The sequence below is a fragment of the Penicillium antarcticum genome (assembly GCF_028974205.1).
Source record: "Penicillium antarcticum strain IBT 31339 chromosome Unknown utg000006l_segment0_segment0, whole genome shotgun sequence".
NCBI lineage: Eukaryota > Fungi > Ascomycota > Eurotiomycetes > Eurotiales > Aspergillaceae > Penicillium > Penicillium antarcticum.
The window spans coordinates 2,120,362-2,138,464 of NW_026695304.1; the positions used below are offsets into that span (position 1 = coordinate 2,120,362).

The window sequence follows — 18,103 nt, forward strand, 5'->3', positions numbered from 1 at the left end:
TCCAGCCTAACAGAAATGGGAAATCATACACCATCTACTCAACTGAACTAGACGAACAACTCGCGAGTCGAACATCCTGCGTAGGAGCTTGGGCCATCTTTAACATCACGTGACCATACTCAATTCCGCGGCGGAACAAAGAATTCCCGTCCCGATGAACTTTTTTGTATTCGATACGGATAAGATGCAAAAAAGTTGATTAGTACCTTTCTCACCCACAGTGCTGCCCAGACCCGTCAAGATGGTGGGAACAGGCAAAAAACCCAGGCCTGTTGGCCGGGTGAAGAAAGGCACCGAAACCACGAAAAATCATCGGTTCGAGGGCTTCTCATCGCGCATCTCGAAGCTCAAAATCGACCCGATCCACCGCGTGCGCCGCGCCAGTTTCGGCGAAGATGACGAAACAACCTCATATTTTCGATCGGCGCTCGACCATTGGTTTGAGATGAACCTTTCAGATAACTTTTCACAATTCGTACGGCGTGTCAACCCTCTCTCCGAAAGTTTTGCCCAGGTCGTCTACCATGAAGAAAAGATTATGGCTCTACTGGTCGAGTTTATTGAGAAGAGAGACCAGCACTCCTTGGAACCGCTATTGAGTCTACTTGCACAATTTGCTCGGGACTTGGGTGTCAAGTTCGAAAAACACTTTGCGACAGCGGTCACTCTCGTTTCATCCATTGCGGCGACACATGCGGACATTGAGGTAGTCGAGTGGAGTTTCACTTGTCTAGCATGGATTTTCAAGTTCCTTTCTCGCCTGTTGGTACCGGACCTGCGACAATTGCTCGGTATCATGACTCCATACCTCGGCAAAGAGCGACAGAAGCCATTCATTGCGAGGTTCGCCGCCGAGTCAATGTCGTTCCTCATTCGCAAGGCCGGTCTCGTCTATTACAAGAACAAGGCGCCCCTCGATATCGCTGTATCATACCTTTTCGACGATATCTCGAAAACCGCGGAGGAGGGCAAGGACACCGAAAATTATAGAGACGGATTGATGAACATGTTCTCCGACGCTATCAGAGGAGTCAACAACGGACTTCACTCCAACGGAATGGACATTCTCGACTGTATCTTGTCGAATATCCCACCAAGTCAAGCCAATAATGAGCCAGCAGAGGTTGTCTGTGGTGTGGCTGTCAGCCTCGTCCACCACACGACCCCCGATACTTTCGGCCCTATCCTTGACACTGTCAAGACTTACATCGAGGAGCGCTCAAAGACAACTCCGAACCCTAATATCTCGGAGTGCTGCCGTTTAATGTTTTTGCTTGTGACAACCCGCAAGGGTGTCAGAATTCAAAACTGGAAGATTGTCCACCAGATCCAGGTATCCCTGCTTCAGCAGGTGGCATCATCTGATGTGTCATCAGGAACGATATCAATCCTTCTTACAAGTGTTGCATATGCCCTGCAAAAGTCTCCCATGGACGAGCTGCTCCCATACCTGCGCTCTGTCGTGGACCTTGTGTCCACAGGTCCGCTCTCAATATATTTCCTATTCTTCTGTACAACATTCTCGGAGTGGGGCTCAGAGCGGTTCCAGAGCTTGCTTGTTTCGCCTCTCCAAAAGTTCATCAATTCATCATGGAAAGACCGCGAGTGGGAGACTTGCTCAACTTTGCTTCGCCTGAACCAGACTGGCTGCATCACACCGGACAGCTCAAAGTCTGGCTATATTTCCTGCCCCGACGCATTCAAAGCCCGCGTCAATGACTCGCTTGAATATCCCACCACGGATGAGGCCTTTTTGAATGCACTTGTGAAGCTTCCATCGGCTATTTCTCTGTTCTCAAGCTTTGCTACGATGTCGAAGATGGTTTCCAAGCTACACACCAACCTTCTGTCGGCTCTCCAGGATGGCGCGACTGAAGGCAAGGAAGGCCAGACCAACGGTTTGGTATTCTTCCTCGGCCAAGGCTTCAAGACATATGTCGAACTCGCTAAGCAAGTCGGAGAGCTTGACCCGAGTCTTTGGGGACAAGTCATTGCGACTGCTACCAAATTCTCCCGTCTGCCTGTATTCCTGGAGGGCGCTCTCTCTTTCATCTCTGCTTTACCAGAGTCCGCAGACCTAGAGCACTCTACACTAGAGGCCTTTGCTCAAGACCTAATTGTCAACCTGGCTAGTCCGTCTCACAGACTACGCTTGGTATCCCTTCGGATCTTACGCGAATTGATTGTTCGCGTTGCCAAATATGATCCCTCTCCCGTGGAGCTGGCCATCGAAGTTGAAGAAAGCCCGTTGACCATGGACAGCGTCCGAGTCATCTCCATGCATATCCGAAAACTCGCCATTCTCTACCCCCAAATAATGTCTCGCAAATGGATGGCTACCTTGATCCCTTACTTTTGCTTTGGATTGTTCTCAAAGAAGCTTGCTCCCTTGTGGGATGACTCTGCTGCAGCACTCAAGTCTATCAGCGAGCACCCCGAGGGTGAGAAGATCGTGTCCGACTTGTCTATCCAGTGGTTGCATGAGCGTGATTCTGAAGGTCCTGATGCCCCAGATGATGACAACGAAAGTTCGTACGTTGCCAGTCACTTCCAGTGTTATAACGTTGCCAAGGTTCAAAAGGTCCTCGCTGCGAACTTGAAGAGCACAGAGGATCCATACTCCGTCCTATCCCAGCAATTCAATGAAGATCACACCATCGCAGCTGTTCTTCCCACCTGCCCAAGAACTCATGCTCTGCGTGTCCTCAACGCTGCCCCTGGCGTTGCTGAGAAGCGCTCCCGTCAAATCGTGCCATTGTTCTTGACATGGGCCTTGCGCGATGACCAGGATGATGCCCTTCCGGCCGGTGAGGCAAAAACCGATGCCGAAACTGGCGAAGAGCAGGTTCGCTGGGGATTCAAGGATCGTTTGTCTATGCTTGCTTTGTTCGCACAGTTCCTCAATCCCAGAGTCTTGTACAGGACTGATGAGGTCCACAAGGCCATCTTGGGATTGCTGTGTCACGGAAACTCTGAGCTCCAGAAATCTGCGCTCAAGGTTCTGTTCACCTGGAAAGATAAGAGTGTCACTCCCTACCAGGAGAACTTGCTAAATATTCTTGATGAGTCCAGATTCAAAGATGAGCTCGCAGCATTTGTGCACGTTGGAAACGACAACAGTCTGATTGAAGAGTCTCACCGCGAGATCCTCCTTCCTGTACTTCTCCGGCTCTTGTACGGTCGAATGATCTCCAAGGCCGGTGGCTCTGGCCAAGCCGGCCAAGTCGGCAGGAGAAAGACCATTCTACGAACCATCTCACATCTCTCTGAGCATGACTTCGGCCTTTTCATGCACCTCGCCTTTGGTCCACTTGCAGATGCAAACGTCATTGAAGACCCGAGCATCTTTGAGCAGGAACTGACAAGCCCGAGAAGACAGTTGGGTCTGCTCAAGATGATTGATACGGTCTTTGAGACACTTCAAACCCGCATGATCGCATACGCACCCCAAACCATGAATGTGGTCATTTACTGTTTGGTGCGAGCATGCCGGGCTCTCTACAGTGAAGGCAGCGATCGTCCGGAGGAGCGCTTTTTGACTGTGCTCCAAAACATTCGTTCAGAATGTATTCGCTGTCTCAATTTGATCTTCTCAATTGCCTCAAACTGCGATTGGACTTCGTATGTCCGCATTATCTTTGACGAGATGATCAACAGCAGACTGGATCAGTTCCCTATCGAGACTGCTCAGGGTGTTTCAGGACTTCTGCGGATGTTCCATACTTGGGCCTCTTTCCCACGATCGACATTTTACTTAGTCCAGCACAACGACAAGGTTCTGACCAAGGTGATCGACTGTCTTGGAGTAGAATCAACACGCGACGAGGTCAAGAACTTCGTTTTGGATGAAATTCTTGTGCCTTTGGTTGAGACCTCCACCGGAAAGAAGCTGCAAGAAAACGAAGAGATGCCTGACTTCCCAGCAGAGCAAATTAAAACGGAGGTTCTCTCTCCCTACCTGGAACACGCTCTGCAGCACATCGGCCGCGTTCTCAAGAGAGGTCCTTCCAAGCCTGTCCTCTACTCAGGTGTCAACGCGCTTTCTCTCATCGCCCCTTGTGTTGAATCTTCTCAAGAGACATCAAGCCTTATCAGCATCACTACCTATCTTCTCCGCCAACCCCCAGACCGTGTGAGTCCCAGAACCAAGTCTGGCTTGCTGAAGATTCTCGAGCACTTCCTCCCATTATGGAACACAAAGGAAGATGTCGAACTTGGTCAGCAAGTTTTCGAGGCCGTGTGCTCCATGTTCGACTACTTCAAAGATGATGCCAACAGAGAAGTGCTGTCCAGAGTCTTCGCTGCTCTTGCAACCCACGATGAGGAGCTCAAGGAGATTGCTGAATTGTGTGCAGACCTTAACTCTCGCTCGACAAGGAGGCTCGAACCCGACTATGAACGACGCCTGCAGGCTTTCCGCAAAGTCAACGAGGAACAGTACAACAGTTACAGTGCCAAGCAGTGGAGACCTCTTCTTTACAACATGCTCTTCTATGTTAGAGACGAAGACGAGCTTGCAATCCGATCCAGCGCTTCTTTCAGTCTGAGACGTTTCATCGACCGCACGGCCAATGAATCAGATGCGGCGTTCGAAACTCTTATTAATGATGTTCTTTTCCCTTCCTTGCAATACGGTATCCGGCAGAAGTCTGAGCTTATTCGCTCCGAAGTTGTCGCCGTCATTGGCTACTTTGTTAAGCTGAATCCTACCAGACCTTCAGTGCAGGACATGCATGTCCTCCTTGTCGGCGATGATGAAGAAGCGTCATTCTTCACCAACATTCTTCACATCCAGCAGCACCGCAGACAGCGTGCATTGCGACGACTTGCTACAGATGCAGCCAATGGCAGCATCCAGGCCTCAAACCTGGGCACAATCTTCATTCCTCTGATTGAGCACTTCGTATTTGAGGACGCAGCTGATGAGAATGCTCACAACCTGATTGCTGAAGGTGTTGCGACTATCGGAGCTCTGTCAGAATGGTTGGACTGGAACCAATTTCGTGCCAACTTCCGGAGATACCGCAGCTATATGGCAAGCAAGCCCGAGAAGGAGAAGAACATTCTCAGGCTTCTGGGCCGTATGTCTGATGCTCTTTCCAGCGCAATGAGTCGGAAGAAGGGATCGCAGAAGGAGACTGATGACAATGCTGAAAAGATGGACATTGTCGAGCAGCCCATGTGCACGCTTGCTAAGACTGTTCCATCTCTTACCAAGGTGGCATCGGAATTGACTACAAACTTCATTCCCTTCTTGACCAAGTTCATTCACCACAAGCAAGAGACGGAAATGAGTTTGCGTTTGCCTGCTGCGGTCACTACTGTCAAGCTCCTCAAGATTCTTCCCGAGGAGGACATGGCTATTCGTCTGCCCCCTGTTCTGCTCGATGTCTGCACTACCCTCAAGAGTAAAGCACAGGATTCCCGTGACACAGCACGCAAAACACTGAATGAGATTGCTCTCCTTCTGGGTCCTGTGTATTTCGGTTACATCCTGAAGGAACTGCGCAATGTTCTCGCGCGAGGCTACCAGCTTCACGTGCTCTCATTCACCGTTCATTCCATGCTCGTGCACACCACGGATGCGTTCGAGCAGGGTGATTTGGACTATTGTCTGACAGACCTGGTCGCAGTCGTCATGGATGATACCTTCGGTACTGTCGGTCAAGAAAAGGATGCCGAAGGATACACTAGCAAGATGCAGGAGGTGAAGAGCAGCAAGAGTTACGACTCCATGGAACTTCTTGCAAAGATCTCCACGATCAGCCAGCTTTCAAACTTGGTTCGCCCTCTACAGGCACTTCTTCGTGAGAAGCTCAACTCGACCATTGTCAAGAAGCTCGATGAGCTCATGCGAAGAATCGGTATTGGTCTTCTGAGAAACCCCAATGCTGAGAGCCGCGATCTGTTGGTCTTCTGTTACGAAGTAATCAAGGAGTCCTACCGCGACAGTGCCCCGACTGAGGCTGTGCCTGCTCCCAAGTCTCGTTCTGAAGAACGGTTCTTGGTCAGGTTGCAAGGAGCCAAGCGAGGAGAGCACCGGGGTACGACATCTTCTCACGTCTACAAGTTGACTCGATTCGCGCTTGATGTCCTTCGTGCGACCCTCAACAAGTTCAATTCGCTGTTGACTGCTACCAACCTGTCTGGATTCATTCCTATCATCGGTGATGCGCTCGTCCAGGCTCAAGAGGAAGTCAAGGTCTCGGCTCTCCGTTTGCTGTCTACCATCATCAAGCTCCCTCTGCCCGAACTTGACGAGAACGCAAATGTCTATTTTACGGAAGCCGTCAAACTGGTCAAGGAGTCTCCTAGCACCAACACTGAGGCAGCACAAGCTTCTCTGAAGCTGATCTCCTCAATGCTCCGCGAACGCAAAGATACCAAGCTTCGCGATGGTCACCTTGCTTACCTGCTTCATCGTTTGACATCCGACATTGAAGAGCCAGACCGCCAAGGTGTGACATTCAACTTCATCCGAGCAGTCATGTCCCGGAAGCTTGTTGTCCCAGAGATGTACGAACTCATGGATAACATCGCGACCATGATGGTGACCAATCAGACTCGTTCTGCTCGAGACCTTGCCCGAGGCACCTACGTTCATTTCCTGATTGAATACCCGCAGGCCAAGAACCGATGGACCAAGCAGCTCAGTTTCTTTGCAAAGAACCTGGAATACAAGCACCAATCTGGACGGCAGTCAGTCATGGAGGCTATGCACATGCTCCTCTCCAAGACTGGCCAGGAATTGGCTCAAGATATCATCAGCACTTTCTTCCTGCCGATTGTTCTCGCTATGGCGAACGATGAGTCGCCGGAATGCCGAGAGCTAGCAGGTACCTTGCTGGGAGAGTTCTATAACCGCGCGGATCGGGAGCAGATGAAAGTCATGCTCACTCCCCTCCATTCATGGTTGGGGCAGACCGACAACATGGCTCTGTGTAGCATTGGATTGCAGGCCATGCGAATCTACTTCGAGGCCGAGGAAACCGAGAAAGACAAGCAGGCTCGTTTCGTCATCGGCATTCTCCCAGAATTGATGCAGCCTGTCCTCGAGGACCATGAGAACGGCAACTGGGAGGCTCTCTACTTCGCTCTGCAGCTTTTCACAAAACTTACCAAAACAGCTTCCACTCTTGCTTTGAGCCCGCAATGTGCTACCATCTGGGTGGCAATCCAGGAAGCCTTGTTCTTCCCCCACGCCTGGGTGAAGACCTGCGCCGCAAACCTCATTGGCATGTGGATGGCTGACTTGGCCAAAACGAATGCTGCGGAAGGCTACGCTTCGATTCCCCTGGTTGGAAGCTCTGGTCTTGCTCTTGACAAGCCTGCCATGCTCCAGCTTCTCCGTGCTGGTCTGCGCAGTCTGCGCACTCCAGGCATCACTGAGGATCTTGCCATGCAGAGCGTTCGCAACCTTGTCTTCCTTGGTCGTTGCTGTGCTCAGAATGGACTGGAGCTTCCAAAGCTGGGAGGTGATGATGTGGAATCCGAGGACGAGGATGAAGATGATGCCGGTAGCGACGCCGAGGGAGAGACAAAGCAAGAGACCGTTGAATCTCCGAGATCTGCCCTCCATTACATCTTCAAGCAGATCTCATCTCTCCTGCGCCGTGAAATGCTGTCCAACAGAGCAAATGCCCTCACCCCCAAGACAGCCTCCATCACACTCCTCGCCGCGCTCATACGCCACCTCGACGCTGAGCACATCAAGCCTTCCATCCGCGTCATCCTTATCCCCCTGCAGCATCTAACTGACTCATCCATCCCGGCACCACGCTCGTCGGATGAGACCTTCCAGAACACATATAAGTCCCTCGTCTCCAACTGCCACGAAGTCTTGGATCTTCTGCAGAAGAAGCTCGGCACGACCGAGTACATTGACGAGATGTCTAAGGTTCAGGAGGCTATCAAGGAACGTCGTGAAGGAAGACGGGTCAAGCGTCGCATCGACGCTGTTGCCGATCCCGAGCGTTACGGACGCGAGAAGATCAAGAAGAATGAGCGGAAGAAGGACAAGCGTCGTGAGAAGGCCATGGAGCATCGTGGTAAGAGACGCGGGTGGTAAAGGATTTGGCATTTACATGTGTATTGCATGTCTCATGAATGTTTTTCTGGCATATAAAAAAGTGGGCGTTGGTGGATTGGTTTATTATACTTGCATTGTATATACCTGAGAACAATATGATTCTTCTGTACAGATCTGGCACTAGCTTCACGTAGGTCAGCCGTACAGTATATTGCAGAGTCAAGAAATGCATTGGCAAGGCGAATATTTATTTTCTAATGTACAAAATCCCAAGTCTAATCACTTTCTCATCGATGCTTAGGTCCTGCCATGCTGTGAGTGGAGAGTGAACGTCTTTCTCTAAAATACAAGGTGATCCAAAAGGACAAACAACCAGTGAACCGACACCATTATATGCACCGAACATTGTACCAAGCACCCATGCAAAATACCATCTCACTGGAAACAACTTAAGACTTTTCCTCGGAAGACCCGATCTGGTTGCTGCCTTCCGAGTTAAAGCTCTTCACAGATCCATCGTCCCAGAACTCAAGGTTACCATCAGTGTGGCCATGAGTCAAAGCCTGACCCTTCTCCTTGAGCAGGTCCTCCAAAGTGGTCTTCTTATCAAAGAAAACACCCAGGTGATCACTCATGACATGGCGCGATTGGCAACCAGGACATTGAATCAGAACGGTTCCGCGGTGGTAGCCCTGCTTTGACATACGGTGCTCAGAGCGATGACCGCAAGGTTTGCAAGTAAAGGTAATGCGGTAGGCCTCTTCATTCTTACGTCGCTCTGCATTTTGTGCTTCGCGCTCGGCGTCCGTTTCTGTCTGGCTCGGGGCAGCTGCAGTGAGAGGACGAGCGGCACTTGAGTTGGCTCGGAATTGAGTGTGGGTGACGATGCGTTGGGAGCGAGGAAGGGAGCGAATGGCAAAGCGTGGGCGGGTGATTTGGGTTGAGAGGAAGCGCGATGAGGGTGCGCGCGCGATGGAGGTGTATGATTGAGCTTGCGACACGACAGTGTTCAATGGGCGGAAGCCCGAGGTAAAAGGGCGCATTGTGAGTGTGAGGCTGAGGTATTGAGTCGAAATCAATGCTAGTAGTGAGGGCGCAGATGTATCGTGGCTGATGTAGTAGTTCAAAGACAACGAATGAAAGACTCAGCGGTGATGACGATGCCAACAAATCCCGGATAATTAGTTAACCCGGCCCTTACTGATAAGGATTCAGATAAGCATCGGGATTTTATTTTCCCGGACCGGCCTCCGCGGCGAGTTGTTCTCCAACTCATCTCGTTAACAAAATTTTACTACACATCCGTCACTCTTTACTTTCTCATTGATTTGAAGGCTTGCAAAATGGCAATGAGAGCTCGCCACAAAATCCGAGCTCCGCGAAGGGGGGTAAGTGAATGCGGGGTGAAAGTTGAAGCTCTCCACTGACTATAGATCGCACTAGGGAACCTCAGCAGCGAAGCCGGAATCTTTCGACGCAATCTGGTCCGTTCTCTCATCATCATTGACCGAAATAAATACGAAAAATGCCTCCACACTGGCTTTCGAAGAGCTATACCGTCATGCATACAAGATCGCCTTGATGATGCGGGGTGAAGAACTCCACGACAAGGTCAAAGAACTGGAACAGCAATGGCTTCAAAACAACGTCCAAAAGCTCATTACAGGGTCGATTTCTTCGATCCTCGTTCGAACACACAATTCTCTGGATGCGCCAGACCAATCTAATGAGAGGAGAGAGGCGGGTGAGAAGTTCTTGGCCGCGCTGAAGGATGCATGGGAGGATCACCAACTATGCATGGGCATGGTTACGGATGTTCTGATGTATATGGTAAGTATAAATGCTTGGTATTTGAGCTGTTCGAGCTCACTTTGGAATTGGTCTGATATCTTGCGCAGGACCGCATGGTCTTGGCCTCTCACACCAAGCCTTCTATCTATGTCGTCTGTATGGCACTCTTCCGTGACCATATCCTTCGGTCTTCCGTTCGCCCCGGCTCTGAACTCAAGGTAATTGAAATGCTGGAATCAACAATTCTGTTCATGATCCAGCTGGAACGCTCTGGTCATATGATTGAGCGTCCGTTAATTCGACACTGCATCCAAATGATGGAGGGCCTTTACGAAACAATTACAGAGGAGGAGAGTACAAAGCTTTACCTCACAATTTTCGAACCAGCTTTCCTTGATACAAGCAAGGATTTCTACCAAGCCGAAGGACGACGATTGTTGGAGATTGGGGATGCCGCCACTTTCTGCCGGATGGCAATCCAACGCATTGTCGAAGAACAGGAGCGATGCCAATATACTCTGGCTATTACGACCCAACCGAAAATTCTCGACCTGCTAGATGAGCACTTGATTCGCACCAACATTGCAGAAGTCGTCAACCTTGAAGGAACTGGTGTGCGACACATGCTTGACCACAATCATCTCGATGCATTACGCGACATTTACTCGCTGAATGCCAGAGTTGACCCCAAAAAGGAAGCCCTGGCCAAGGCAGTCAACAAGAGGATCGTGGAAATGGGCAAGGATATCAATGCTTTGTCAAAGCAATTTCCGCCAACACCAGCTCCTTCTGCCAAGAAGGACGAAAAGAGCGATAGAAAGGAGAAAGCAACAGACAAGCAGAGGCCCGTGAATCAGCAAACCGAGTCCGCAATTCGCTGGGTTGATGAGATCTTGGCCCTTAAGAGGAAATTCGACGATGTCTGGGAAAAGGCTTTCCTGTCTGACCAGGGTCTTGAGAGCTCGATCATGGGGAGTTTTTCGGACTTTATCAACATGAACCCTCGCAGCTCCGAGTTCCTTTCCCTGTTCTTTGACGAGAACCTGAAGAAGGGCATCAAGGGGAAGACAGAGAGCGAGGTCGATGCTTTACTGGACAATGGCATTACGCTTTTGCGGTATATCAAAGACAAGGATCTATTCGAAACTTATTACAAAAAGCATTTGTCACGTCGTCTTTTGATGAAGCGCGCTGCCAGCATGGATGCAGAGAGACAAATGATTTCCAAGATGAAGATGGAAGTCGGCAATCAGTTCACCCAGCGCATTGAAGCGATGTTTAAGGACATGACGATATCCGAGGATCTGAGTGCCAACTATAAAGATCACGTATCAAAAACCGGGGATCCCGACCAGAAGCCCGTGGATCTGGAGGTCAATGTTCTCACCAGCAACATGTGGCCCATGGACATCATGGCTAGCACGAAAGAAGGAACCGTTCAACTACCCTGCATCTACCCGAAGGAAATCTCCTCGCTCATCCATAGTTTTGAGCGCTTCTACCTTGGAAAACACAACGGCCGCAAGCTGTCCTGGCAAGCTAGCATGGGCACTGGTGACATCCGAGCCACCTTCAAACGACCCAATGGCAAGGTTCAGCGATATGAACTGAATGTTTCAACCTACGCCATGGTCATCCTCATGCTGTTTAACGACACACCAGACGGTGAGCCTCTGACATACCAAGAGATTCAGATGCGCACCCAAATCCCCGACCACGACTTAATTCGAAACTTGCAATCGCTGGCCGTTGCTCCCAAGACACGAGTCTTGAAAAAGGATCCAATGAGCAAGAATGTCCAACCCGCAGACCGCTTCTTCTTCAACCATGAATTCCACAGTCCATTCGTAAAAGTGCGCATTGGAGTCGTCAGCGGTGGTGCAAACAAGGTCGAGAACACAGACCAGCGCAAGGATACTGAGCAGAAGATGAGCGAGGAGCGTGGCGGTACCATTGAGGCCGCTATCGTGCGTATCATGAAGTATGTTTCTCTCATCTTTCTTCACATGTGATATACTAACATATCCTAGACAACGCAAGAATCTCATGCATCAACAATTAATGACAGAGGTCATTTCTCAATTGAACTCTCGTTTCGTCCCGGATGTACACATGATCAAGCGTCGAATTGAGAGCTTGATTGACCGTGAATATTTGGAGCGTATCTCCGAGGAACCGCCTACTTATGGCTACATTGCGTGAATCGGTCTTGTTGGCAATGGCTTTGGTCATTTGCTTGATATTCTCATGATCTTATGATCAAATTCTCAGCATATTGGCGGTTGCGTTCGGGGTTCTTTGTATTTTCATTTGCGGTTAGCGACTGGCGTCTCCAAGGGGAAGAGTGAAAAGAAATGCAATGGCCTTGCAAAAGATCATGTCATGTACTTGGTTTTCTTTTTTTTTTTTTTTTTTTTTTTGCTATTAGCTGCAAGTATAGAATTGGACCTGGCCACTCCAGACATGCATATCTCAGTACTCAGTAAGACAACTGAGATTTAAATAAAAACATCGAACAGAACATAGAAGATATCCTTCTGGTCTAGCACCGTAGACCACAACCGAGTATATAACCCAATCACAACGCCAACCCAAGTGCAAGTGCAAGTGCAAGAATGCCGCTATCAAAAACAAATTCCCCATCTCACAACAATTCAACCTCCCCCCTCCCCCAAGCATCCTTAACACCCTCCCACCGAACAACCCAAACATCACCTATACGCATAGTGACCCCATAATCCCCGCCATCCTCCTCCCCTCCAACAACAACAGGAACCTCAACCCCCAAACACCGAACAAAAACAACCTCCCGCACCTCAGGGCCCTGAATCATACTCGTCCCACCAGCATTATCATCCAACCGCCTCAACTGCCGTGGAAAAGCACCCATAAACGACCCCGCATAATGGCCGGCCAACAGCGTCTGATGCGAATGCAAAAATGCAGCCTCGGGCTGAGACAGCGGCGCTAGATCGTCTAGGGAGGAAATATCAGGCACTGAATCCTCGGGCTGTGCGTTGGCGTTTGTGGATTGGGACTGGGATTGGGATTGCGTTTGCGAGAGAGGGTTTTTGTTGCGCGATGCTAGTTGGACGAGGTAGTGCATGCTGTATTTTGTGATCTTTGCCAGGCGCGCCCGTAGTAGACTGCGGATTATATATTGCGTGCGTGCGAGGTCTGTTTGGAGGATTGAGAGGCGGAGGTTGAGGTTTGGGTTGTGGGTTGTTGGTTGCATGTCTGTGTCGCCTGATGAGGCGGCTAGGTCTTCGATTGTTTCGATCTGGACAAATGTCTCGATGATTAACATTGCTAGTTCTTGTTGCTCTTGCGCGCTGCTTACCTGCATCCGCACTCGGTCCATCATGCGCTCCATCAGTGGTGCGGGCCACGGTAGTACCTCTGACACAGCGCGTTCGGCGACCCAGAAACGCGTCAGGAGCTGGTGGTCCAGCGCTGCTGACTCTGGGCTGGCGCCTGGGCCGCGATCGACCGAGGCGAGAATGTCGTCGATGTCCATTGCGGGTTTGGTGGAGGAAATTGTAGAGCGGAGCGCGATATAGGGCGGAGTGGATGCCCCAGGCAGGAATCCACTTGGAGTAGATTCAATTGGATTCAATTAGATTCGCGAAGGCGTTGAGTACAGTGGGTGTTTCATGGGTAATTTATTTGCGCAACCGGTTCATCTCAACCCCCTGCACAATGATCGACGCTGATCCAAGACCAGTCTACTTTCAAAGAAACTAGGTAATTAATGTATTTTATGCAGGACTGGCCGTTCAAGATATGTCATTAGAAATAGCGATGTGAACAATGTACGAGAACACAGAACTATTGAAGTCCCGTTTTAGAGACAAGTGCCCGAACCCTGTCCTTTAATCTGGGATCAGAACCGAGAGAACATTGAAAAAGGAAACAAAACAATCCACCCATGCGGGTATCCGTATCAAAGCAAAGTTCATGCATCGCACCATCCGATAGGAAAACGCCGTAAAACATTAGGTTCCAGTGCACTAGGGAAATGCAAATCAGGCTTCAAAGCCCTGTGTCCATTAAAGCTTTGGATGTCTAGCGTCTAGACCTTGCTCGCGTTTGGGGGCGGGCCGGCCGGGGGCGAGTAGGGCTGTCCCCCATTGTATGCATGTGGTGGGGGCTGCATTTCGATTCCCTGCTCTTGCGGTGGTCCGTTCTGGGCGCCGAAGTAGCCGTAGTTCTGGGGGTTGGCGCTGTATTGGGGTGGCGAATTTTGTTGGTAGTAGGGGTCGCCGTAAGGGGGCTGGTAGATGGGCTGGTTTGGCGGAGGAGGTCCCGGGGGAGGAGCCATCCAGCCTGTGCCGGTTATAGGGCGCTGGCCATGGGTTCTGCGACGGCGTGCATTGAAGCATCTGGGCCATGTTAGCTCTGAAATTCGCGCATGGCACATGAATCTGGAGGGTTGAGATGAGACTCACGCAAAACCGAAGAAGAGCAGGAAAGCAACACCGACGATAACCGCAAATGCTACCCAGCGGCCCCAGGAGTCCCAGGTAGAGTAGCAGCCATCATAACCACCGTAGCTGGATGACTGTTAGCATATGCTGGCGGAGGGAAGTATCCGACGACTTACCAGGTGTATCTGGGGAAAATGACAGCCATGAGGGCAGGGGTGACAGGAGTGAGGAGTGAACCAGAGAGATAAAAAGTCCCCAAGGCTGAGATGTTCGACGTAATCGTAGGGGCTGGGCGGTGGGTCCTTGGCACTAGGCTGCAGTTGAAAGCTGGCGAGGTACCAGCGACCTAACGTGTCTCGCACTTTGGGCTAGGGATTAAGTAGTTGGTACCTGAAAATGAACGTGAAGAATCACAGAAACTACAGAAAATACAAGAAAATAGCAGGTTTGCGAAAAAACGAGAGAACCTCAGCGCTAAATACTGCAGTTGTCGTCTAAGTGTAGGCGCAGCGCGTGGCGCAGTATTCCACTATCCAATGATCTGCGATGGGGCGCAGGGCTGAGAGGCAAATGGGCTGTGCTGAACTGAATTCTACTGACATTGTATTTGTAAATGTGAATGTAGTTAACGCTGTGTCCTGTATGTATTTGCCTCCGGATACCTGACCCGAGACGAGGCTCAAGTGATGATGTAACTACACCTCGGGTATAAAATTGTTCAAGCTTCACATTCCACCAGCCTTGTCCGATGCTCCAAATTGATCTATAAATGTCAGTAAATAATTCACAAATCTCATGATTGACTACCTACTGGTGAAATAGAAACCGGCGGAGCCGGCACAGCCGGTAATGCGGTGATTGACCCGGTCTCACTCCGCATATCTAAACTCGCCTCTCCGCCATTGGACACACTAGCCTCCTCATCCAATGTCATCTGCACAGACAGGACGTGGATGCGGGGCGAAATGTCGGGTTTCGGCTTGAATGAGTACTTAGGCAGGACATCGAATGTCTCTTGTACCCATGACATCTGCCTTTCCAGGTCCGGCCCGGAGAGGTCATTTTGGCCTTGTTTTTGTAGTGTCGTAGAGGATTTCGTGCGGAAGATGCTGCTGGGCCATTCCTTTGTCTTTGCGAGTGGCCGTGCACAGCATGACGCGTTCTTGGAGACGTTATCCCAGGCATCGACCACGCGGTCGCTTTTGAGGAATTGCGAGATTTGGTCTTTCATGCTCTCTCGGCCGCTCGTGAGCTTGTTGTGGGTCTCTTGTCGTGCTTGTGTAGGTGATTTGGCCATCGATTGTCGGGTTACTGGTCGTGGTGTTGTGCAGAATGCTCGTAGGTGTTCTATTGAAATGGCGCGCGATGGCCTTGATGGTTGTGAAGGTGCTGTCCTAGGTCGGGATTTGTTGAGATCGATCTTTTCACTGGCAGATCGTTTGGGTAGGAATGGTATGGACAGCTTTCGTTTTAGTAGTCCAGATGTTGGTGGTGTTGATGGAAGAGGTGGTGGTGCGTCGCCCGCGCCCGCGCTGGCTTCTCCTATGAGAGCACTGCATGATTTGGCCCGACTTAGGATCTTGCGTCGTAGACCATCGGTTTGGTTTGGATCTGCGGGAGTCGTTGGTTGTTCTTCAGGTGTGGCTGGTGGACTCTTGGAAGATGTCCGCTTTGGTTTCGATAATGGATCGCGAGGGAGAGGCTTCTCTGGAACAGGCGCTTCTCTTTCAAAGAGTCTCTGTCTGACAGACTTGCTTCGTCTTGCAGTCTTTTTACTTTGTTGGACGAATGATCGCTGTTCCAATTAGTACGAAATGTAATCATGGGAAGTTGGCAACTCACCACATCTTTTCTGCTCGCTACACCCACGCGGCGTTGCATTTCTGTAGTTGCAAGACCCAACTGACTGAGAGCCTTTTGGAGAGCGGCGCCTCGTTGACGAAGCTTAGAGATAGCAACAATCCAGCCCTCCATGTTGTCCATCATGGCCTGACGAAAGGCGTTGAGGCTGTCAGTCTCGAAACAGCCCTCGTCCGCAAGCTCTCGGAAGTAGAACCAGAGTGCACCCATGGCCTCCTTTGCCTTTTGAAGATCTTTGAGGGCATCTGTGATAGCCAGGGTAAATCTGTAGATGGAATGTTCGATCTGGTCATTATACGACACAACCGATAGCCGGAAGGCTCGGTCTTGAAGCATCTCATCGAAGACCTCCAGGTTACCCAAAGGCAAACTGAGATACTGAATTCGGGTGCGAACATCCAATCGAATGATCAGAAAGTCTTCTGTCGTTCTTTGCAGAAAGCCATCCAGCTCATCGACGTGCGTCTGGAGAATTTTCATGACTGACACCTCCGATTTGGCCAGACTCTTGCCGAGAAGATGGACTCCAAAGACCATCTGGGAGATCAGTTTCCAAAATGGATGATACCTATGCGAGTCAGCTCCAGCTCAGTCAAGTGCAATTGGCTTCTAACCTTTCCGAGGATCTTTGGCGCCATTTCCTCCCACAGAGACGCTCATAGTCGTCATTTTCCAATAGATCGCGCCGTCGTGTCTGCGCGTCAATTTCAACAACCCATTCCTCTGCCGAGCTACTGGTCGTCTCCACAATTGATTCTTCAAATGGCCCTTGAAGTTGGGCAATCGGATGGGATGGATACGAAACGTCCTCGATGACCGGGGGCAGTGATGACTCCGGACGCTTCCTTGCACTTGCACTACTGTGTGCGCGAACAGGAGTTCCAGGCGCAGAAGCCATAGTAGAGGGCGCTGTTGTTCCAGGTAAAGATGATAGCGTAGATATAAGATTTAAACTTCGAGTCACGACCGTTAGGCTAATTTCAAGCTGGTGTCCGCAGGGACGGTCAAATTTAAAATCACGGGAGCCAGCCCAAAGAGGCTTGGGTCATGGTGAAGCCAAAACAAGGCTGGAGATGCAAGGTTAGGGTTGGTTCTTGAGATGAGCAGGAGAGAGACACTGGGGCCCGGTGGACCGAACCAACGTACAGTACCCCTCGGGTTTTTGACACAATGCTGGGAACTGTATGGAGGATGAAACAGAGGGAGATATTCAGATCTTATGGTCAATGGACAAAGAACAGCTAATATCGGCGATTATGCCACGAGAGGCAGCTACTCAAATTCCTCCGTTAATTGTGCATACAATTTCCTTTCATTTTCCGAGAGATTTTACGGGTCGGACTTTGATTACGCGGTGGAGACAGGGGCTGTCTTTGTTGGCACATTTCCCACCAGGATCAAACGGACAAATCATAGAATCGCCTCACTCGACGGTGGAAATGAAGCCGATCCCGCGTGCAAAGGCTGGACGATCTCCGGGTCTGAGACCTTCGGTTATGCGTTGGTCCGCGTGAAACACGAGGTTAAAACATTTCACGAGAGGCTTTGTTCGCCTTGCATCTACGTCAGATATTGCTAAGCCCTTGCTTGTACATCTATCTATAACTTCCATTATGCAAATATTCAAGTCGCTGGGTTCATAGTCGAGCATATGAACAAATAAATCCCCCCTACTGTAGGCACCTCCCCTATTAGACAAGAGCCGAGACCCGACCATTTTTGCGCTTAACTTTATCTCCTGAGCCTCTGAGCCTCTTTCTAAAAAAAAAAAAAAAAAAAAAAAGAAAGAAAGAAAGAAAGACTGGAGTCATATTTTACAGGAGGAAATGATATGCGGTTCTAGCCCGCGTACCTGCACACATCCTTAGGTGGCGAGATCGGCATATCTGGCATTCCATTCTCGACTAATTAGACTAACTCTCGACTACCGTGAGACTATTTGACAAGGCCCTTATTGCGATGTCCAACATGCTAACTAAACTAGAATTGCAAATTA

The 18,103-nt window shown here is 50.2% G+C and overlaps 5 protein-coding genes across 5 annotated transcripts; 2 read left to right on the plus strand and 3 right to left on the minus strand.

The window, feature by feature from the left end:
- Nucleotides 1–241: 241 nt before the first annotated feature.
- On the plus strand, nucleotides 242–8,068 carry N7508_006868 (uncharacterized protein; the record flags this gene model as incomplete). The annotated part of the gene is made up of 1 exon (XM_058464934.1): nucleotides 242–8,068. The coding sequence occupies one exon, from the start codon at nucleotides 242–244 to the stop codon at nucleotides 8,066–8,068; it is 7,827 nt and encodes a 2,608-aa protein (XP_058318787.1).
- Nucleotides 8,069–8,478: 410 nt separating this feature from the next.
- N7508_006869 (DNL-type zinc finger protein) lies at nucleotides 8,479–9,072 on the minus strand (the record flags this gene model as incomplete). The annotated part of the gene is made up of 1 exon (XM_058464935.1): nucleotides 8,479–9,072. One exon carries the CDS (start codon nucleotides 9,070–9,072, stop codon nucleotides 8,479–8,481), a length of 594 nt encoding a protein of 197 aa, XP_058318788.1.
- A 300-nt stretch (nucleotides 9,073–9,372) lies between these two features.
- N7508_006870 (cullin family protein) lies at nucleotides 9,373–12,022 on the plus strand (the record flags this gene model as incomplete). The annotated part of the gene is made up of 4 exons (XM_058464936.1): nucleotides 9,373–9,417; nucleotides 9,473–9,859; nucleotides 9,928–11,801; nucleotides 11,851–12,022. The coding sequence occupies 4 exons, from the start codon at nucleotides 9,373–9,375 to the stop codon at nucleotides 12,020–12,022; spliced, it is 2,478 nt and encodes an 825-aa protein (XP_058318789.1).
- A 442-nt stretch (nucleotides 12,023–12,464) lies between these two features.
- sld5 (putative GINS DNA replication complex subunit Sld5) lies at nucleotides 12,465–13,337 on the minus strand (the record flags this gene model as incomplete). The annotated part of the gene is made up of 2 exons (XM_058464937.1): nucleotides 12,465–13,100; nucleotides 13,161–13,337. The coding sequence occupies 2 exons, from the start codon at nucleotides 13,335–13,337 to the stop codon at nucleotides 12,465–12,467; spliced, it is 813 nt and encodes a 270-aa protein (XP_058318790.1).
- Nucleotides 13,338–13,892: 555 nt separating this feature from the next.
- N7508_006872 (uncharacterized protein) lies at nucleotides 13,893–17,005 on the minus strand (the record flags this gene model as incomplete). The annotated part of the gene is made up of 5 exons (XM_058464938.1): nucleotides 13,893–14,202; nucleotides 14,269–14,373; nucleotides 15,111–16,042; nucleotides 16,090–16,675; nucleotides 16,722–17,005. 5 exons carry the CDS (start codon nucleotides 17,003–17,005, stop codon nucleotides 13,893–13,895), a joined length of 2,217 nt encoding a protein of 738 aa, XP_058318791.1.
- Nucleotides 17,006–18,103: the final 1,098 nt, after the last annotated feature.